At 40.8% G+C, this 23,962-nt stretch overlaps 1 protein-coding gene across 1 annotated transcript; it reads right to left on the bottom strand.

Moving 5' to 3' along the window:
• Positions 1 to 2,061: 2,061 nt before the first annotated feature.
• On the bottom strand, positions 2,062 to 15,931 carry RYBP (RING1 and YY1 binding protein). Its single transcript, XM_026075007.1, has 5 exons — positions 15,800 to 15,931; positions 10,775 to 10,923; positions 9,460 to 9,636; positions 9,248 to 9,346; positions 2,062 to 5,987 (listed from the first exon to the last, which is right to left on the bottom strand). The coding sequence occupies exons 1-5, from the start codon at positions 15,929 to 15,931 to the stop codon at positions 5,735 to 5,737; spliced, it is 810 nt and encodes a 269-aa protein (XP_025930792.1). The 3' UTR covers positions 2,062 to 5,734.
• Between the last annotated feature and the right edge of the window lie 8,031 nt (positions 15,932 to 23,962).

The following is a 23,962-nucleotide window of genomic DNA, read 5'->3' as shown; positions in this document are numbered from 1 at the left end:
CTCTTTTGTGGACAATTTTCAGCTTTGGCCCCCGGAAACTCCCGTTGCGACTCCAACGCAATGAAACCGCTGCTGGACACGTACGATTAATCCACACGAGGCTGCGTATCTGGTAGAGAACGAGCGCAGCCCTGCCATGGCTTCCTAATACCCTTTCCAGACGGGGAGATCTCAGTATCTTTTCATTTTAATTGTCCCCAAACTCCGTCGGAAAGAAGGTACGTTCAGATTTAAGCAGCAGGCCAGCACTGTGACAGTAAATGCCAGCCTTACGCTCTCTCCTGCGGTGCTGACGATGCCAAATCCGAATCCCTAACTGAACCACAAGAAAACATAAGCCAGAGAGTTCATAACCAGACTCGAGCCTTCAGGTGCAGCCACTGAACGTTAAGGCGCAGGCGAACCCTCGCTGCCGGCCGTGCCCTGCGTGGCCCCAGGCCTGCGAGGTTGTGCGCCGGAGCGGATGCCCAAGCCGCACCAAAGGCGCGGGAGCAATTCACGCCGCAGCCGGAGTCTCTCCTTCGGCTCGGCCCAGCCTCTGCAGCCCCAGAGCTTTATAGAAAGCTTTAAAAAGCGGGTGACACATACAAGCCTTACAGAGTTTTTTTTTTTTCCTCCACAGTGATGTGATTGGGTGCTGATATATATATATATTTTTAATCACCAGGCCCAACATCTTCAAGTTTTAAAATAATTGACATTTTAGGTCAGAAATTAGTTTGAAAGACACTGAAGAATGGAGAACTAGTGTCCCTAATTCACATCTCCCCAACTTCTTCCATGTTGCGTATAGGTAACAAAATAAAACCTTTAAATATAACTTTTAAATGCAGCACATACCTTAAAAACGAATCATGCGATCTTTCCACCGCAGCCTCCAGCCTTCTCCTTTCGCCCGCGGCTGCTGTGCCTGTCCCTACAGGCGGCCGGGCTGCGGCTCTCGCGGCCCCACGCAGGAGATTCCCGCGGGGCCGATAACCCAAATATCGCGGCCGCCGATAACCCAAAGGCCCCCGCGCGCTGCCCTGCGCCGGCGGCGGGCTGAGCCCGGTTCCGTCGCTGCCGCAGGCTGGAGGCACCGGCCCTTCCCGCGGGTCCCGGCAGCCGCTCCTGTCCACCGCCGCTGCCGCCGCGGGACGTCAGGGCTCGGAGGCGCTCGGAGGCGAAGGCCGTTTCTCGACTTCTCCACCTGGCACGCCGAGCGAGCGCGTCGCGGGGCCGTACAACAACCACTACCTTTCCTGTTTCTTCTTATTCTTGGCACAAAGTACTTTGAACCATTTCCAACTGAGGTTAAAAGCATTTAAGAGTCTGTTTGCGTAGTATTTTTTTTAAAGCAACCTCTAGTTGTAACACACGCTCCCCCCCCGCCACGCACACAGAAAATATCCAAACTACTTCTAGTTTAATACCTGTCCTCATGTTCCTGAGGAACAACTTCTGAGTAAGACTTTTTTCTTTGCGTTTTACCTATTGCTTCATTTCTCAATTTTCAACTTGAATTTGAATTTTGAAGTTACATCAAGTGTCTTCAGTCACATGTGGGGAAAAAAAATCTGAACTAGAAAAAGTAATTTATGTTATATCTACATCTTGATTCCTAGCTCAAGGAAGGAAACACTGCTTGCAAAATACTAGTGCTTTTACATTACAAAAATATAATTAGACTTTCAATTAAACTTCAATAATTTTACTCACGGGAGTTTGTTAGCACAAGACAACACACTGAACTCCCAAGGGTTCTCACTAAAATCCTTTGCACTAAGCTTCACCATTTCTGCAGCTACAGAAAGGGGGAAAATGATTATTTCAAAGTAACAGAACCCAAATTCTGCAAACACATCCAATAGAAGCTTTCCTTAGTAGTTGGTCCCGGGGAACAGAAAGGATTTACTCACATGACTGACGTTACCTGTGCGCACAAGCATGTGTTTGCAGGACTGGGGTACGCGAGCTGCGGCTCACGTTCAAGACGTACGGAATGATAAATTGCTTCAGCAATAGGACTCTTCACTTTTTTGAATAGTGGCATCTCCCAAAAAAGAGAGCTTTCAGATTTAATTAAATTTTACTATTTTATTTGTGAAAAAACTACAAGCAGAATTCATAAATAGACATTTCTATTTAAAGCAGGAAAATGATAAAGTGGCTTCTAATAACAGTCGTGCACATGCCAGTAACAGGAATATATTAACATCTTTTATTTGCTAGACAAAGAGCAGTGTCCAATATAAATTTCCCGAAAACATTTAAGACCTGTGAATTTCTGACCAGTTCACAAAACCACCATTGACACTTTAGCATGAAGATTAAAACAAACCTAACAGGACTGTCAGCTCTAAAGACTTTACAGAGCGGAAAAACTTTCAAAAGCGTTATACAAGCTGTCTTTCTGGGCAAATGAAAAATATAGCTCGTATAATACATTAACATAAAAATCCACAAGATAAGATTATGTTTTGACATACTTAAACAAGCATTCTATATTTGTCTCCAACAAACAAAGCTAAGGAAATAATGTAACCATCTTTACACAGTAAATTAAGGTTACAAGTCATACACAAGAACAGAACTGCTTGCGCATTAAAAACTGTTCAGCTCCATTGTCATACTCTAAATGTTGGCTCTTAAAACCATTCGGTTACATACAAGCAAAGGTTATTATATAGTCAGCAATTAATAAATTTTCAATAATTTAAGTTTATGGTAGAGCTTAAAAAAGTAGACTGAGAATGATCTTGATAAGGCAGGTGAAAACATCTCAGTGGAAATAAACTCACAGAAGCTACTGCCAAATTTTAGATCTGTCCAATTCAAAACAAGCAAAGTGTTCCAATCAAAATAAATAGCCTGTTTGTGTAAAATGCTTTTATTTTTCCTTTGCATAACTATGTCAAACTGAGCAAGTCAGGCAAGCTGTGTTGGTGTCTGTGTGTGTCTGTGTGTGTGTGTCTGTGTAAAAGTTGAAACTTAGCAAACATAACACTGTGCTTTACTTACCTGCTTTCTGTGCCACTGAATACCAAGAATCTGGTCCTTCCTCTAAACTAGTGTTTTTGTTCTTTTTATTTATTTAAACATGCTCCCCCAAAATAGCAGGATAACCTAAGGATGCAGAGTGAGAAGGGAATTCCATTTCCAGACACATGCCTTGGGGGCGTCAAGTTCAAAAATTAAGTGTAAAAGTAAACACTATCCTTCAAGTCCACAACACAACAGCTAAGAATGAGGCCCGGTAAGTTCAATGCTTAGCCAGCAATTTCTATTAAATGCAGAATTCCAGGTCACTTGTTCCAAAAAAACTTTCCCACTTATTTACAGTAAGCTATTTTATCAAGGAGGCACACCCAAAAAACAGATTTTACTGACTTAATCAGCAGCCTATGAGTAGCTGGTTACTGTGTTAAAGCTTTTTCAACTAATCTACAGGTCCATTCACTTTTTAAAAAGCAATTTCCTGGTACACACAATGCTTTTTTTTTTTTTTTTCCTCACAATTTCCCAGATTCAACACAGAATGCAAGCACGTGGTTGACTTTAAGCACCACAGTTAGTCCCACCGAAGCCAGAGGGACTGGCCACGCGCTTACATGCTTTGCTGGATCACGGCCAAAATGCACGCAAGCCTAATTGATAATGGATCATTTATAAAGCAGTGCAAAATATACAAGTTCAGGGGCATCTTCAAAAATCTCTCTTAAAAAAATTATTCCAATACATTTCAGTAAAATAAATAAATATGGCTGACCAGTTTACCCTCCCTGAGACCCTTAAAGGAACAGTAAAAACTGGAAAAGGAATGTCTTTGCAATATCCCACTAATGTTAAAATGTGGATTGAGAAATTCATAGTATTTAAAACTATGTATAATAAATTGTCATGATGCTCATAGGAAGCATCTGGTTTCCTTTGGTTCTTTAATAAATACTTTAAAAACGCTTAAAAAGGTAAAGACAGCCTATACTGTGAATATAAGCAGAATTAAATCGGGGTGCCCATGCTAACGTATTCAGAAGAAAACCACAGCTGCAAAAGCATTGCCACTGCACGTACCTTCGAGCAGAAGTCGTAATGGGTTAATCACAGATTTCTGTCACCAGCGTGAAAAGAACCTACGTCTGCTACTCAAAACCACACAGATTTTAAAAGAAATTTTAAATCAGTTGCCTCCACAAAGAGAAATTTTTCTTGCTAAGCAAATAATCAAATAATTCACAATATAACAAGCTGGCAAAAAGTTGCCAGTAAGTGGCCCTCTTTTGTCATACCCGAAAGTTATGTATTTGATGTCAAATAAAGTCGCAGTCTCTGTGCCTGAAATTACTGCAAAGCACCCTGGGGCCACTAAATAAGGACGAAAAGCCAAAAGAGGTTATTAAAAAAAGAAAAAGGAAAGTTTGTTTCACCTCTTCAGACTAGTGTTTTAGCAGGATAATGCATGGAAGGTAAACTGTAAAGCAACACTAACAGGCCAGGAAAAGCAAAACAAAACAAAAACAAACCAGTCTGAACAGCCTTAGAGCAAGAATGAAGGAGATACTGGTCATGAGTACGGGTTGCACTTGTTGCTTACTTGCCAGCATGAAAGCTTTTCACAACTTTTGTTTCCACAGCAGGGTATCCAGAAGTGTCCAAACGCTGACAAGCCTAATGCCATCGCTGGATGATAAACTGTTCAGGAATCGCTCTCAGAATACAGATCGAATTCAAACAAAAAACGTTATCCCAACAGCAGGGAAAATGCACGAAATTCATCGACCTAAGAATACCGCGCTCCTGTGGGATYGGCTATGCAAGACCCAGCAACAGCCGCATTACCAACGCGTACGGTAACCCGCGGCAGTCTGAAGCCAGCCTCGTGCCGAGCACTTGCACTCCGATCGGACCAGGACCTGCAAACTGCCACTCGGAGTTACCCTACTGGAAATACAAGCTATCTGGAGCAATCTTCTAACCTCAGGTCCCAATGCGGAAAATTCAGAACCATCTGTCCAGTACATTTTTGCTATTAATTAGAGAAGAAATGGGGAAGGAACAAGAGAGAGAATGGGTCCCATCTAGGTTCAAACCTTCAGGAACGCACTTTTCACCTAAGACCAGTTCCGTTTCAGTTTCAGTACTTTCACAGAAGGGGACTGTCCCAGATCTTTAACTGTTCAATATTTTTTTCACTTCACAGTGTTTCAAGCACCAGCGTTTCCATGTATTGGTTTCAAATAACCCTTTATATATATTTATTTATATATATATTTATATATAATTTATATCAAAACTGATAGTACACAGTATAACTGGAAGAAGAACTGAACTTAAAAAGGATATGTTGAAAGAGGATGGAGTTTGTGAATGCAATAAATAAAGCCCCCTTCCCTTCCCACCCACTCCCTACCCCAAAACAAAAAGTTGTAATGTTCATGGAAAATTGTGCACAGCAGATATTATAAAAAAGTAGATTCAGGAGCACATCCAATTATAAATGATTGTTAGGAAAATCATATAAAACAATGGAATACATAAAAGTGTCAAGAGTAATCGTTAGGGTGAGAAATTCCTTGGTGGCCAGATGCCCATGGCAAGCAGAAATTATCCTGGCTGCATCAGTAAGAGGTCGATGTCCAAGAAAGTGTGTGTTCAAGCACAGAAGAGGCTCTCCAGGATTTGAACAGCATGGGCAGGTGGAGTGTTTGAATTTCATACCCTGATTCATAGTTTCCACAACTCCATGTGCAATTTTTCAGAAAGATTCGTCGTTGACTGCCGACATGTCCCCCTTTGGCGTGGAGGAGCGGGACGAGCCCTTGTCTGTGCTCTCAGAGCCAGAGCTGCTCTGATTCTGTTGTTCTGATCCTGCACTGGAGGTCACTGTAGAAGACGACGTGGACGAGGAGCGAGTCTTTTCTTTAAAGTCTGTGATAATTACTGTGACATTTCCCACTGTGACTGCCAGCTGCTGTGCAGTACTTCTGTCCACATTTTTCAGTCTGGGTCTAGAAGAAATTAAAAAAAACATTTAAAAGAAAGGAAAAGTTTATTATTAAAAAAAAAAATTCAACAACAAACTCAGTGACTTGTCCTCCACTCGCCTGCAGAGACAGCAATAAATCAGGAAGAGAATACAGGTAGCAGCAAATGCTGCATAGCACAGTGCAAAGGACGAAGGTTTGACCTTCTGCTCCCCGCAACAGCACAGTCTGCGAGGGCTGCAGCAGCATGCTCAGTCCCAGAGGAAAGACCTGTCTTGCAGAGCTCTGCGACGAGCGCTGGGCTCTAGGCTGTTATCTTTAATCCAGCTCAGCCAAAAAGGACACTACAACAGAGCCATGCGGACAGGAGCCAGAGAGCACTAAGGATCTCCTCCCCACGGGGCAGATGAAAGAATTCTGCTATCTAAATTCTCCATCTCATCATGTGCCCTGATGTTATGAGACAAGGCTGTGACTCTGCAATACAAAACCACATGAAAGCATTTGAACATGGCTCTTTCATTCCCATATTGGAACTCTGCAGCTGCAAACAACACAGGCACTGGGACAGCTTGGCTTCTCTTTCAACTGCTTCGAGTTTATACAAATCAGATGCCCAATCAGCCCATGTATAAAATTGCTCAAAATGCTCCCTCTGGAACAAGGCTATTGTAAACAAAACCCAGAACGTACAATGATACTTCTTGCAGCTAGCTCTTTCAGTCAGGAGAAAAGACAGGGAAGAATACCCTGGTATTTATAGCTCAGGATTATCTCTGTAATTTGCATGCTGTGCTATCATTCAATTAGCAATGCAGCTAATAAGGGTCTAGACTCGAGGAAGCTGACATTCATGCGCATTTCAGGGTTTGGTCCAAAGCTCTGACACAACAAAGTTATTTTAAAGGCAAACTTTAAAGGCAAGTACTGCAAATACCTGGGCTGTTCCTCTACCAACAAATTTCAAGTCAGCTGCAGTGACTGCTGCAATTTACAGCTTTTGCTCCTAATTAAGGGTCAGACTTAAGAAGAGGAATATTCCCCAAAGGGAAATTACAAAGGAGAGTCTTCGTACATCAGTGAGAAGTAGCTTGCTGAGAACTAACTTATTTGAAGAGACAGAGGGAAGGATAGGATAACTCTGGGATCAAGCTCTAGCTTTTAAATCACTCGTCTTTTCTCTTCTGTGTACACTGCATAATACAACCTTAAAGAGGAGGAAATTAAGCTGACTTCATATATGCTATAGTTAACCAAGTGATATTTTAGAACTAGACAGAATAGAAGAAAATATTAATGAACAATTATATTTTTGCAAAGCTTCCTTAATAAAAATTATGAAGGAATTACTACACCAAAAATAGTATTTTTGCATCTAACCTAGGAGGCAGTTTCAGGTTTTAAAAAGTACAATGGGAAAAGTCTTTCTAATAGGTAGAAAATATAATTAAAATATTATTGTGCTGGGGTAACTATCACTAAAACCTCTGACTTGAAATGGCCCCATGGTTTACTGACTAACCTTTTCAAAACAGAAGTTGTGCTTAGTAAATTCCAGCATTAGTGAGACATACACCCACGTGTGTGCGTTGTACATACGCACTTGCAAGAGTTAGCAATTTTAACACATAACCACGGGCATCACCTTGTTTGCGGGTAACGAGAAAGGCCAACTAGCTCAGCAAATTCACGCGGTTTCATCAGCTCTCAGACATTGCCTCGGCAGATTAAGACCGCCCCAAAGAATCGGCAGCAAACAGCAGTAAACATGCCAGGAAGCGTAGTGAGCGTATGTATTTTCCTCCTTAAGCTTCAAGTTCCTCTAGGAAACCCAGTTCTTCCTGTAATTTGATGGGGTCATTTGTTTTCTCTCGTACTCAGTAACAGTCAAAAAATGCTGGCCCAGATACTGGAAGCGACCTTACTGCCYGYATCTTTCTCCAGCGTTGAACCTGCACTTCTGCTATTGCTTGTCAGAAGCCATCACTCATAGTCACACATTGTAAAAAAATGAGATGACATTCAACAGAGTTCACATGGCCCAGGCTGCATTAAACTCTGCCTGGAAAAGCTGCTGCTACTGAGACCCTTTGAAAGAAACTATGCACAAGTGCATGAATGAAACTTTCTATGCCTCTTCAAGCATAATGAAAAAGTAACATGGAAAAACTGGAGAGAAGCAAAGCGAAGAGGTACAGGATTTCTGAACAGTCCTGCTCACAGATTTTTTTTCCAAGGTCAGTTTTAGAATTGAACCTTCTAATCATATCTGAAGGAGGTTTTAGGTGGCCTCCCCAGCGCAACAGAGCAGATTAAGTACAGACRGAAACCTCAAGACAATCTCTCTAGCACACGCACACAACTTTTTCTCTCTACAGAAAGCAAACAGATTGGCCCATTTACATATTTTGCAAAATTAAACACTCTGATGCTTCATGTCCTCTTTTCTAGCTGAAAAGGTTTGTGGCCAAACAAGAGAAGTGTTTCCAAAAAAAGAGATGCAATTCCTATATAGCTCACATAGGCAGAGTGCACAGCTGAATTCTGCCTCTTGTAGCTTTATAACTTAAACAATATGACTACTTTGGCCCAGGATTTGTTAATTTAGGAAATAAAGCACAAAGCATCACTTAAAGAACAAGCATGGAATATCAGTACAGGTGAGATTAGGACTCTCTCCATAGCTAGCTACTCATTTGAAAAATATCTATTCAACCAACCATTTCAAACCTAGACAAATACGAAACCACCATTCATATTTTTTTGCTAATGCCAAGATACTAACAAATTTGTTCAGTCTTTTAATTCCAGAATACTCAAGAGAATCATCTTAATAACTACAGTGCGTGATTTTTAAGGGGGGGTGGTGGGGGAGAAGTAAAGTAACCCTACATTCACTGCTACTGAATGTAAGGGAATGAAGTTAAGAATTTGATAAGAACCATTATAATCGCTGGTTCATTTTGATTTTTTTTTTTTTTTTGCGCACTGTGTTTTGCAATCAAAAACTTTATTACCCAATTCACACATGATTCTTTCAGCAAAGAAACTAAAACTGAGTGGCTAATATGACAAATATTTTCAGTGCCTGAATCTGCCCTCACCAGATGAGTGTTTGAGTGCTTACGCATGGAGGAAGTTCAAAACCACTCATGGTCTCGTCATGCTGACGGACAGACCTCAGTGTTCTGTCCCCGTCGGTCCACCAGGGAGGACGGGGGAAGTGTCTGCTGTTTAACGCAACTCTCAGATATTGAGAACTTAACTTCTGATGATAAAGTTACCTTGAGGTGTGATTTGAGTCGCTGGTCTTTGTTGTAGTATTCCCAGACTGTATGCTGTTTGCTTCGCTAGGAGGATCTTTCACAATATCTGACTTTGGTCTGTAAGAGTTGGAGGGGAGAGGGAAGATGATGATGTTAGATTAACTGCACTTAATCAACACACAGTACTACTTAAATCACTCCACATTTAATAGAGTATCCTTGAAACTTACTTAGTCTTCTTGTTAGTGTTCTTCTTCGTAACACTTGGACTAATTTCTTTTTCTTTGTCAGGCTTTTCTTTGTCTTGTTTTTCCACTTTCTCCTTCTTCTCCTTCTTAGGTGGTGGTGGGGTTGCATATTGTTGGGCAACTTGTTGTGCCACCAGCTGAGAGTTTATTCTAGGTTTTCTATAATGAGAATGGAAGAAAAAAAAATCCACAATCAATTTTTATACAGCAAAAACGACTTTGCAAAAAGCACTGTGAAGACCAATTTCAGCAACCAGGGAAGAATGCTTTACTTAAAAAGAACCAAATGATGCCCTTATTTAATATCAGGTATTACTGTTGCTACCAAACAAATGTGAAATTTTCAAACTAAGAACTACTCCAAATTGACATTTCATCAGTTTTTAGCCTCTTCTAATATTCTTAAGTCACATAATGCTCCCTTTTTGCATCCATTTCATAAAATCACAGCCCAAAGTTTTGGGAGAATATTGAAAAGCAGCGTTCAAGAAGTTGCCAACCATACAACACAGCTATGCTTTAAGAGGTAACAATAAAAATAAGTTTGCTGATAAAAATCAGTCTCCTTCATATCTTTCAATTTAATTTTTCAAATGAGTTCTTGTTCCCTGAGCAGCGAACTTAGCACAGATAACAAAGAACAACAGAAGGTAACTGAGATTACTTTGTCCCAAAGACCGAGATTGAAATTCACTGCAAAGAAAATAAAAAACAAACAGGCATTCACTATTCCATTAGGAGGAAAGGCTGTGCCAGCCTCTGACACGCTGTCTTCACACAATTGTCTACCATCTCCGAACAGTGCTCAGTAATTTATACAATGTACATTCAGTTAGACCGAAAAAAGAGGCAAAAGAGAGTCAGGCTCTTCCAAAACACGACGAGAGTCTCAAAAGCCCTGCTTACTGGAGGTGCTGGAGAACGTGCCTGCCGGGCCGTGGCGTAAAAGAAAAAGAGCGGCTATTCCTATCTACAGCAAGTGGCAACACAAGGTAAATTGAGACCCAGTGACCAGTTTCTGCTACGACCRGTGGCAGCGGACTTGAGTCTGAGTGAATTAACAAAGTTCAAAGGGCAGCGCAGGTGATAAGTGATTTCTAGGAATAAAACTCAGAGGCTGGAGCAAAAAAGAAAAAGGGGGGACAAAATACACAAGAAAAACCCTGTCTTTCAAAGAGTTTTCATTTCAAATTGTGATTTATACAAAAAGCATACCTTGACATATAACCAATAATTTGGTCCCTGTATAGTGTCACAGAAATTTATACCCTAGTGTCTTCTGCTTGCCTCATCCAACCTTGTATCTCCTCTTAGCTCAACAACTTGAGACCTCTCGCTCTGGCCTGGCACGATGAGGGCGTTTATACTGTGAATGCTCTTGACCACTTGTGACTGATTCAACCCCTTCACGTGCCAGAGAGATCTAGGCTCCCCACGTCCACGCAGCTTAGGAGGAGAAGCAAACTAGGTTTTCAGCCCTCTTAGTCCTCAGTCATGAGCTAAATACTAATTGCAACACTTGATCACACTTGTCCATACCTGTTATATTGGCTATAAATACAATTCCAATATTCTGCATAGGTTGGACCATAACAGGTTGTTAATGAAAGCCTTTTATACACAGTATGCAACTGTTGTCTTAAAACGACACCTGGCACATAGAAATCCAAGGACTAGAGCTCTACCTTTGCGCAAAGGTCTTGAGTTCATCTCTCTTCACAGAGTCGACACATAATTTACGCTAAGAGCAGTCCTGCCTCTCAGGTACCTGCCCAGGATCCGAAGAACGGCTGCCTGCCCAGCCCTTCGGAAAGCCAGCTCTTGGGCGCCGGTCAGCCGTACCGAATACCAACCCCAAGCGGTTACAGATACTTCCATGAGCAGATGGCGGCTACTCTTCCAGTACGGCGGCTCTGTAAACCTGCTTTAACAAGCAGCACCATYACACCCTTTAGAACCATCTCTGGTGTTTTTTGCTTCTGTTACAAACATCTAGAGATAGGGGTTTTCTTAAAAAAAGCTGCTTAGTGGTTTCACGGTTTTCTTTTTAATAAACTTACAAAATATTAATGGCTCAAACATAACATCTGCCTTTAGAGAAGAAAAACACAGACAATGAACATCCAGAAAAAGTTCTATTGCCGCCACATGAAAATCCAAACTACACCACGCTACACCAGGTTGTTATCATTAAGTGTCCGCAACGGACTGGAACCAGGTTAGCAAGCAGTTTCCAAAACGGAGACATTTGCATTTTTCACCCAGCAGAGAAGCTCTCATACATTTTATGCTACAGCCGGCATACATTTCCCAGAGCACAAAGACGACCTGGACTTTAGCCCTTCCAGGTTCCAGTTATGTTTTTTTTTTTAAATAACCCTGGTGCTGAAAAGTTTTACAGGTCAGATCAAGAAGTTAACTGCTGCACAGAGCAGCTTGCAGAACACTTCTCACGCAGTGGCTTCAGCCAAGCAGGGAAGCAGAAAATCCTCCCAGGCTTTAGCTTACTCACCAACGTAATGAAAATGCAACACAAATGTCCTTTTGGTTTTGTTTTCTGGGGGAACAGGGGGAAAAAGTGCAAGAGAGCTGTTTGCTCTRCAGAGCCAGACTCAAGTTACCAACACTCCCGCAGAAAGATGCTATGTATCAACTGACCTCCACAAGCATTTTTCCCTTGGACGAATCACCATAAAAGAGTAGCAACTTACTAAAATCCTCAGTGGCATACTGATGCTATTTTGCATCCTTGCATTTAAAAGCCCAACACACTGCAACTTCTGCCTGTATGACAGTGAACAGACAGACAAAAGAAACGAAACGTCCTGGTTGCGTGGAGGAGATTTTCGGGTCAACGCAACGGCGCTAAGAGCTGGCTAGAGGAGCTCGTGTAAAGCGACCTGGCCATCCTTTACTCCTCCAGTGACGGCAGGATCCTGAAACTTTCCCTTCTCAGCAGCTAATACTGTTACATAAAAAACGGGACGTTCACACCCTGTTTCTCAATCTTCACGTCCCTCTGCCTATAAAGAACGCATGTTAAAGAAAACGTTGAGAAACCTTTGGAGAAAGGGCAGATACCATCTCCCTACATGATTAACCTCACCGCTTGAAGCTGCCTTTTCTACCCTGGCTTACGCTTATTTGCTGTTTAGGCAACCAGTTAAATCCGAAACTCTAGCTGTTTGTGCTTGAGCATTTTATCTTAGAAGCGTATCGGGGAATCCCACTTCAAGAACCTGAGAACACCTCCGTTAAAGCTTGCTGCTTGGTTCGGCTCTGCCCTGCTTCTTTGGGGTGTTATTTCCATGCACGCTGCAACTTTAATGACCACCCAGCTGCTGTTACAGTGCTGCAGCACTTGCTTGAAGCAAGATACGATTTTTAAAATGGAAACTTATCAACTAAAAAAAAATAATCTCATTGGCATTTCAAAATACTGTTGCTTTTCCCCAGAGAGGGCTACTACTAAAAAAAAAAAAAAAAAAAAGTGCTCACGCACAGGCACCTCCCCACACTATCTCCCACTCTGAATCTGCGTTTTTGACAGCACACGACATTTATTAAGCTTTATCATTTTCTGGAGAGTCGCTGACATAACTAGCACAACTTCTCCAGAAACCGTATTTGCATATCCCTTCTTACACCGTAAGATTACTACGGTAACAGCAAACAAAACTGAAAGCAAGGAGAGAGCAGGAAGAGCACGCACAGAAAAGGGGACCTTCGGGGAAGGGGTGGGCCCGGGCTTATTGATAGGGCTCCTCTTCCTACGCAGAGCAAGGCAGCAGCAAACTGCTCAGACTTTCCTTAATACRCAACACATTTTTAAATCTGCTGTGCTTGAAAAAACAGGTTTTTAAAAAACCAATAGCTTTCCAATTTGGCCATTCCATTCACATTAGTATAGGAAGGTTAAAAAAAAAAAGAAAAAGAAAAAAGGAAAGAAAAGAAAGAAAAAAAGAAAAGCAGCCAGCCACCAGCATAATAATAGAAGTAATACAATCTTCCAATAAGACCTTATGCTACTACTACAGCCAGGATTCACTGGTTACAAGTCCTTTACAAAAAAGCCAAGCAAAACAAGTACAGCAGTACATTTTTAACCACAGCAAACTATAACCATAGAAACCACAATCAAGTAAAGCATCTGCAATATCCAAAATTTGCTTCAAGTTTCCCTGCCTACCAAAAACACACACTTCAAGGGCCTACACTGATCCGGTCTAGCACAGATTCATGCGCCATTTAGCGACCTTCTGCCTACACACACACATATATACATAACACACACACATATATACATATATATCATCATATTCTCACACTATTTGTCACAACAATGACCCTTTTCATGAGTTTTGTGCATCCTTCCCCAGCCATTGTAGCAAACAGCTTACTTTGCTTTCTAGAAATTAAAAAAGAGTGTAAATATACTTTGTAGTGGATTCTATTCCATTTTCTTTGCAGAATAAGAGCAGGAAAAAGTCAAGGGAGAGAAACAAGCCTCATTTTTACTTGGACTACAATGCATTAACATGCTCTTGCTTATGCTGCAGAATTCAAAGTCACAAAAACAGGATTCCTTTTTTCATCTTTTCAATACTATGCTGTGTCCAAGTCTGCCTGCCCCTAATTTTGTTCCCATCTGGTATTTTCTGCAATCTCCAGAAAGGAGATTGCTGCTGCAACCCAAATACGCTGTTTTTATTTTAAATAAGCTAACATTAGAGCAGAGTAACCTGAACAGAAACATGCAGCCCCTTCCAAATTTTTTGTAAGAGTAAACAGCCCCAGAAACAACTATTAACCATTTTTACCCCAAATCTGCTGTTCAACTTACTGTCTGTAACATTAAAACAATTCACGTAACCAAGAATATGTCTAAGCAACAAAACTAAAAACCAGCTCAGCCTCTATTCTAAGCTTTCCACCCAGCGCTCACACTTAAGGAAAAATTGTTTTGTCGCTTAGCATAAGGTAAAAGTAAGAGCATTCCACACAAACCACAGCTAATGAAACTCAACTTCCAAAAAAATTATTTAGACAGATGCAATACTGAGTATTACATCACTCGTTTCATAAATTCCTAAGCAGACATCAAACACCGAGCTGCTACAGCGTTCTGCCTCTTTTTGCAGGCCACCAAATTCTTCCCAACGTGAACAAGAAGATGCTTTTTTCCTTTTTTTTTTTTTTTCCCCTCCTCTCTCTCTGACATGAGTGGGGGGCCAGTGACAAATTGGCTACTTGCAGCACTTTTGGTAGAAGAGACTCCGCTTGAATTCCTGTTCTGTCTGGATCCCTGTAAATTGAAATGTGCTATGACACGTTGGCAGCCACCATTATTAAGCCTTTTCTGCATCCAATATTAGGCGAGTGCTTTCAAGCACGGGGAAGATAATACCATATTATACAATACATAAAGTTGTGCAGGGTTCGTGAGCAAAAGCATTCTGCCCAACCCAGCACTGCTCACACGCATCCTTGAAACAGCAGCTGTAGCGCTCAGACAGCCAGGTCTGTCGTGCTAGCCCAGGTTTTAAATCAAGGAGTCACTCCTCAAGCGAGGATAAGAATTACCAGAGTGGCTCAAACCAAGAAGTGAGGAAGGAGAATATGGCAGATATTTTCCTCTAGAAGCACTTAAAGCAGCAACAGGCCACCTCAAAAACAAAAGCAACCCCCCCAAAAAACAAAGCTTTGCTTCCAGCTACAAAAATCATCTCCATAGTGGTCTCAAAAAACACACAAGCTCTAGGACATGAACAAGAAAACCAAGATTGCTGTGATAATGCCAACAGATGAACATTACAAGTTTTCTGCACAAGTGTCTAAAATAGGCAGGTTTCTTCGACCTTAAGTTATGCTTTGCTTGGAGAAATTTCTATTAAAGTAACAGCCTGCATAAAGACTTAACCATCAAGACCCAACCCTAGCAYGACAAATAATCAGCAAGATATTTTTTTTCTTCAAAAATAAAGTGAAGAGGATAAATTTGCAGAAAGGAAATATTGATGCATGAAAAAGATGAAATATATCTATCCATCCAGAGTGTGGTTTTGACACCTAGGTCTTTACCATTTATACTGTAAATGCTGCACACAAATATCCTCTTTACTACTTTCCGGGCTGGTCAGTTAATAAAAATGTTACACCTGCAAAAGACTATACCCTGAGATTGTTGTGTTATTTGACACTGGGAGGTTTTGTTCACAGCAAGTGGAATAAATGCAGGAGCTTTTATGAAAGGCTTGCTGAATATGTGACCGTGTCCTTGAAATTAGAAACAAAACTGCTCTTTTAAGATTCTCACAAGTACCTTCCAGTGCTTCACCACCTGCACTTTCTTCAATATCTCAAAGTTTCCCTCTAAAACGTGTTCCAGGACTACCTCTAGAGCACTAAGTGCTTCTAGCACATCCAGAAGCAGGAATTCTGCTTCTTTATTCATCATCCCTCTAGTTGGCCACAAAAAAGAAAGAAAGAAAGAAAAGAAAAAAAATCAAACCACACATTCGTATGTTATTTACTTGGTCCTGGATTTAAATGGGGATATAGAAGGATAATTTTCACCATATTTCTCATGTGACCTTAAGTTCTGTATCTGTTTGGGATTTCTTCGGTCCCGCTTACTTGAAAAAACGCGAGCCATCCATCTCACAAAGGCATTGGCAGAATGGAAACCGCAGCTTGCCTTATACCCACAGCAACGCACAGAGTCTTAAGGGACTCTGGCAATCCCCAGAAATGTGGATCTAATTATAATTGCTCTTACTTTCCTACAACTGTGTTATCAGAAGAATGAAAGTAGCATCAAGTAGGATTTCAGAGTCAAAAGCCTCATGTAACATGAAGTACAGAGGATTTGGATAATTTCATGCTGTTCTAGCTTTGATGCAGGCGGTGATACAGCCAGACCTCTGAGCGGCTCTCCATTTCTTTGAGGAAACGCGTTTCATATGCAGTGCAGTGTAAAGTCGAAGTACAAGATTGTTTTAATAATCCTAGTAACACACGAATAAACGAGTCAAAGAAAAAACAAAACTAAAAGTACTTCTGTGAAAGTGTTTATAAAACATGCAGTGCCAGAACAATAATACAAGCAGCATACTTATGAGAGATACTGTAAAGGGTAGAAACCAACCTACGAAGACATTAAACAGAAGAAAAAAATATCATCTCCTTAAGACTTTTATACCCAGAAGAACCAAATCTTCAGAGAAACTAAGCCATAAGCATGCTGGGGTGAGCACTCATTCTTGAGTGCATATTTTGCAGCTCGTTTGTGATGACCACACAGTCTTTTTTAGCAACAAGAAGAGAGATGAATGGACAAATTGTCCTTGGTGTACAATCGCATAGTGCTATGGAAGTTGCGTACATCTATCTGAGAAGTTCTCCATGTAATACAAGACCACAAGACTACCAGGCAATGACAAAAAGCACTGAAAAGCTGTRAGGACAAAGAGTGACAAATATGTGATTGAGCAATATTTTGCTGAAAGAATGTAATCGTCATTTAACACTGATGTGCTAATGCTGTGCTTTTATTTAAAATACAGATGTCTAAAAATGAAGAAGTTAACATAGGGAACATCCATTTCTGGGTTGCAGGTTTTAGTTTTTCACTACACCGTCAGCATGACACAGTACCTGCTACTAACCTTATACCCCAAAACACAGCAAAGGGGCTTGAAAGACTAGTATTGGTGTTAAGTCTGAACATTTTGGGAAAATGTGAAAGAAGATAATAATCGCTTGGCACAAACAAAACAATTGTGCACCACAAAATAAGCTAGTTAGGTTTAAAATCCATGGCCACCTACAGAAAACCTCCACGCTCCTCGGCGCACTCCTCGAGTATGTGGCCTGCTGTGTCTCACCTCCTCTGACGAGCTAAGAATAGGCAAGGCCAAGATAAAGTCTCCTCCGCTTTGTGATAACTGTTCCCAGCTAGGACAACAAACCTTGAGCTTTTCAGATTTCAGAAGAACGGCGTTTTAAGCTTTATGTTTGTCCACCAGACATTTTTAGACTTCAGGTCGCTTCCCACAGCTTGAACACTTTCTGCAATAGTTAGGTTTTTAAACTTTAGAAAGTTTAAAATTATTAGCAGTATTTAAGTTTTTAGTGGTTTCACAAAGCTGTTAGCTCTCCTCTCCCCCCCTTTAATGTGAAAATCTGATTTTCTTCAAAGTTTTTTTTTTTTTTCTTTGAATTAAGAATAGGAAAGTTATTAAATGAAATGCCAACTTCCACCTCCATTTAACACATGTAAGAGGCATTGGAGAAGAAAGCGTTTGCTGCTCCCTGACTACTCACTGCCCACTTATCAGCGGGACGCTACCGAGGCTCCTTGAGTGATACCTGCACAAAGGATACTCACAACTTTTACATGTTATCAGGAACCTGAGCATTGTTTATTTTTAATTATTTGGGAGTATTTACAAACCAAAGCATATAAATTAAAGAGCTTTATTCCTATATTTGTCACAGCACAGACTCATTCTGCAGCTAGTAATTTTGATTTTTTTTTTAATAAAAATATCCTAAAAAGAAATCCCCAAACCAATACTAAGCAAATTTCAGAATTCATCTATGAAGCTATTTCAACATGGTTGGTCAACAGGCTAGTGGAGTAGTTTTTGAATATTTTAACTGTTATTTTGAGGTATACATCATTTGATATAATCCCATTATAAACTAGCTTAAAATCAGCACCATAAGATTTTTCTGGAACCAATCTGACCAGAATTTTGCCATGATAAAGCTGTAAGCAGTCACATAATTTGTCAAAATATTCATTCTACTATAATACCAAAATCAAAACTGTAAATACAGTTTCTCATAACTGGTAGCACAGGCACGACCGCAAATCTAAATGTGAAAGCAAATCAGGACCATTAACCTCAAAGCAAATCAAATAAAAAACATCTTATGCTGTGCTCCTTACCCTGCCAAACTTAGGAGCTGGCAGACTGCCAGCCGGAAAGGAGTCCCAAGGCTCAAGTCTTCTGCTGAAGCTGCCCGAAGGGCAGGTCCAATGCCAGGACCAGAGCACGCCAGCTGACACACTTCCCTTACGGCCGTGTGGCTAGAGAAAAGCATTTGCGCTGTGGTTTACCCCAGTCTACCAAGTTCTGCACATTTGTAGATCCATCAAGCACCTTGGCGCTGGGTTTACTGCCCTGTTTTGCTGTATCAAGTTACACATTTCTGATGCAGCTCTGCAGAGCGCTTCCAGCCACATCAATCAGCCACCAAAGCTCACCTCCAAACTCCCTGCTCCCCAAAACATAGCTGGCTAGGTATCCTCAGAGAAAYACCTATGACATGCATGAAATCAAAGTCCTCAGAAGACTCAGCAAAAGGAATTTGTGCATCTTCCCATTAAGTTCCAGTTACAAAACAGGCTGAGTTCCAGTATACCAAAATTCCACACGTTCTCGTACCATTTGCTCTGGAAGTGCCCCCACTTCTACTTATTACAAAGTGACAGAAATCACCATACCATGCAGGTGAGACAGCGTATCAAAATGAAGCTTCCTTTACATAAGAATAAAGAGCTTTTGCAGGTCTTTTGCAAAACAGCATTTGTCCAGAGTGAAAGTTGCAATTATTTAACTGGAAATCAGAAGTGGGCAGAAAGGAATAGTTAAACAAAAGTTACTCTTCAGGCTTCTCGGTGCCCGGACATGCAGGCAGAACGGTGGTGATGGTGAGGAATGATGTGCGACGTCGGTCACTGAAAGAGCGCTTGAGCTTTACTTAACCACTAATACAGTAAAATTCAACTTATTATGTCTGCAGTAGGTAAAACAAAAGCCACGCTGAAGTTTAAAAGAAATACCCAATCTTTATTTTTCCTTTTACAGTACGAGCCTGCTGGGAACTTCACGTGGAGCTGGCAGTCTCACCCATACTCCACCTATCTAAAGGTGAAGCAGAGGCTTTTTCACCTCTCACCCGCAGCAGCTACGGAGAGCGCGAGGCGAGCCCCCACGGCTGGCCAGCAGATGCTTGCCCTGCAGTTGCGTTCTGCGACTACTCGAAATCCCTGGCACAGATCCAGCGGGAAGCAGGCAGCTGCTCCCGGCCTCTCTCAGCTCCACCCCTGCAGCTACAAGCGGAGACAACAAGCCCCGCGTCCATCCGCACGCACACACACACACACACACACACAGAGCCCAAGACAGTTCTGAAGAGCTGTATACAACGTGTAAGCTTATGCCTGCCTTAATTTGCTAATTTTACCTCAAATAAGAATGCCTAGTAAGGATGAGAATGGTGAAAAGTCTGAATGATCCTTCTTCTTTAACTACAGAATAAAGCACATTTCCTAAAATAAGGAGTTCAGAATACACTTTAAATAAATGCAAAATTAAGAAAGAATTGGCAAACCAATACCAAGATTACCACATTTTAAGCACACATTTTGTCTGGATCAATGGGGAAAACAGAACTGTCCAAACGCATCCATCCCCTCCTATGAAGATTTTAAGCATCTCCAAAATAAATGCACAGAAAAAGGGATCACARCTTCATTACACTTATAACTACAATAAAGCTATATTAAAACTATTCAGGTCAATATACAAAACTAAGACAAAACTACACAACCAGAATTACAGTTTTTCAGATGCATTACTTTAGCTCTCCTCACTATTTACCTAAATATAAATCTCTAAAGTTAGAATTTAAGGACAGAATTAAAAAAACAAAAAACAGTAATTAAGAAAAAAGAGGGAGTGCACAATACATCTTTCCCCACTTAATATGAAATCTGTAATATGTAATAAATTAAAATAGCATCAATTCCAAATTGCAATATGACCCTAAGCTCCAATTCAGCAAGAAAAGCTTTACAGTTCCCCCTCTCTCTGCCTCAACATTTGCTTTCCAATACTAGTTATTAGCTCTATGGCAAAGCACTCAGGGAGAGAAAGAAAAAAAGTGTTGTCTCATACTCATTTGTTGTATTGATAGGGAAGAAGTTTTAGAGTAGTAGAAAAATGGAGCCAATATATACCGGAAACCAAAACTGAGTTTTTAAGAAATGATGAGATGAAACTGTAAACGTAAAGATCAAATCAAGCCTGAACTTGAAAAGATGGCCTTTAGATAACTGAATCATTTTTCTTAGGTATGCAACTTTCCCTGGTCACCAATACTCGCAGTTTTTGTTGCAAGTGCCACGCAAGCTTTATTTTTGGAACTTTTTGCAACCATCATCACACTATTGATATGTTCCCTGATCCAGTCTTTGAGCTTCAGGTACTTGTTAATCCATCACTGAAAATTCAAATCAGTATTTCATCAGACTGTACACCAAAACAATACAATTTACTGTGCTGCTGCTTCTGGTGTTTTCATCTACAGACACACCTTACCGCAAAATGGCAAAATACCAAATGAATGTTTCATGATTTACAAGCACTTACAAAATTATTATGGAAAATTCACTAACCTCAGCACAAAATATACTTGCCTACTACCACCAGGATGATGATAAAACTAAAGTGATTTTACTCACTTGTCAAAAATAAGCYGCTCTCAATAGCAAAAATTTGAAAAACTGTTCATAAAGTTGGCAGCAACCAAGATGAATATAATAAAATACTCTGATTTCCAACACAAACCATTATTTAAATATTTCTTCCTTTTCGACTGTTTATTAAGCCATGTATAATCCTCAAGAAGGCAAACAGACCCAGAATCAGAACTTCCTAACTAATAACAGGGTGCATTTGGCAGCACAAGGGTACACACAAGCCTGACATCAGTTTCCCGTGCAGATTCCCAAGACCACCTGCTTATAGCTATCGTATTAGCAATTAARAAAATGAAAACCTGAGGAAATCACAATTTTTACAGCACTAACTACAGCTGAAAAATAGGAATACCAGACTTGATGTTACAAAAGCATTTTATAACTGCTGCTAATACRTACTTCAGTTTCAGACACTGAAATTTTGAGTAGAAAGGGAAATTGTCAAGTCTGTATCATCTTTTAATTTAGCTTGACATGTCCCATCTGGGAGCATCTGCCTTAAGGTTTCAAGACACTTAAGAAGTTTCACACTAATTTTAAAACAGCTTTAACTCGATGTTTCTTTAGGCTCAGGTGGGGACAGTTTGAGTCCTTTTTGGAAGCAGAAGATCTTCTTAACAGCTCCTAGAAGCACACGTACCGCTTTTGCAAGTACGCTGCAGAGGCTGTTGATGAAGCAGTGTAGGGCTGCTCGAAAGCCACCCGGCTGCCTCCACGCTCCCAGCTGCAGGAAGGTTTCTGACAAGAAGGCAGTACGAACTCCGTATTACAAGCGACAACTGGCTTTCTGGCCTCATGATACGGAGGAAGGAGGAAAGCCAAAGAAAAAAAAAAAACACAAAAAAGAAAAAGGAGAGAGAGACAAACTTAGAAACTACAAGAAAGGAGAAATGCTGAAAACGTGGTCCCTACAAAAAAGGGACTTCAGCTGCCAAATTTACTGCCTGAAAGACCTGAGATATGATTAACTRTTCTTTCAAACCACTATAAATATATGCAATTCTAAAGTTGCTGCCCTCCCCAAAAGTCTATATTAAAACTAATAAGGAAAATATATTTCCAAAAATATCCTTCTTAGGAGCGTGCTATTGGGTTAGTGCAAAGAGTAACTTATCTTCCTACAAGAAGAAAGAACAGGTTAAGTTTTAAGAGCATGTTCTCTTTAAACATGCCCAAGCACCTCCAAATCTGAAAATGTGTCAGACATACAATATCCAGCATTGCAGCATCATAAATAATATCACTGCTCAGAGAACCTCCAACTTTTTTTTTAAACAAAGAGAAAATTTAACATGGTCTAATCTGTATCTGCAAAATCAACACTTCCATAATGAAACTCTAAAATACCACCTGCCATATAACAAGCGYTGACTGCGATTTTAACATTCTGAAGTTACGTATCAGTATTATTGGTCCAGAGTTTGTACTTTGACAACACACGTCCCCAATATCCATAATTTTTATTAACAAATGAAAGGTGGATTTTAACTCTGAAATAGGGTGAATTTGTATCAAATTCACTTTAAATTTAGAGCTGGGAGCATAGCTTGTGCCTCCTGTAACTCGGCTCTGATCCAGAGAGATCAAGAGTCATTTTTGCAATCACTTTGTCACCCTTTTAAATGCTGGCCTAGGACCAGCACCGACAGGACTGAAACAGCCTAGGGAGCTGTGAGTGACGGTCACTAGCATGAACTACATAATGGGGTTTCTAGTCACTTTTGGGAGCATAATGGTTAAATCTGCATAATACTTACTCTTTGAGAAAAGCAGATAATTTAAATACCTACCCTTCAGAGAGGGAAGCATGATAGCTTTGTTCAAAAACAACTAAAAAATTTCTACCGAGTATTTTTTTCTGCAGAGCTGCTTTGCAACCCTGCATATGCTTAGTTTATCAGAGCAAATTACACTGTACTCACATGACACTGGAACACTGTACACTTAGAGAAAAAGACTTCTCTATCATTTATCAACAAGGCTAAGTTCCCACAGAAGCAAAATAAGAAACTACCTATTCTACAACAGATGTCAAATAGTCTCATAGACCCTACATCTCTTCAGATGCCATTAAAAATAAACAAACAAACAAACAAACAAGAAGCCAACTGAGCAAGACAGTTTTAATTCAGCTACTTCAGAAACTGCAGGCTTTCCTCAAGTGAGAGAAACTGAGTTTTTCTAGCAAGCTAAAACATATTTTTAAAAAAATAATCAGTGATGGGATTTCCTTTAATATGAAAGTAGCATTTTGAGAGTCCTTGTGCAACCACTAACGTAACTTTATAACCAAAGCCCCAACTTGCAGCACATATGCAACTTAAGAGACATGCCAGGGCTGCGGCAGTGCCAACTCAGCGGCGCGGCTGCTCCCCATCACTCGAGGGGAAGCACACACCACACCTAGCACCACTACTAGTGACCTAATGCCCCATTTAGCCCCTCACTTCAGTTGCCCCTTCACGTCTGTCACGGCACAACCTGCAGTGCACTAAGCATTGTCAATGGTTGAAGAGGAAACCTCAGCAAGTCAGTCGCCTTCCCTAAACACTACTAGAAACTAAAGACGCTCTGAGAAGACAAAGGTGCAGGCAGACAGGCATTTTCAAAAGGTTACCGTGAGCCTTGCAGAGGCTTTCCTTTCTCATCAAGAAATGTTTTCCAAACAAAATCTGAGATCTGCACGCAGACATACGAGCATCCAAAAGCCTGGCTACAGCAGCTGCAGCTCCAGCCAGGTGGCACAAGGTGAGGCACTCGCGGACATACGTACTGTGTGTGCACACCTTTCCCCCTGCAAAAGCCCAAGAGAAATCAGGTGCTCAGCTGCAATCAATAGCTCCTGGTTAAGCAACTGCATGAAATGCAGCTAATCACAATACAACCCAAGAAGCACAAAACTGCTGCTTTCAAATTAACTACTACTGGGCT

This window comes from Apteryx rowi, unplaced genomic scaffold, assembly GCF_003343035.1.
Source record: "Apteryx rowi isolate R43461 unplaced genomic scaffold, aptRow1 scaffold_4, whole genome shotgun sequence".
Classification (NCBI taxonomy): Eukaryota; Metazoa; Chordata; class Aves; order Apterygiformes; family Apterygidae; genus Apteryx; species Apteryx rowi.
Note: the sequence above shows the minus strand (reverse complement) of the source record. Positions and strands in the feature narration are given on the sequence as shown.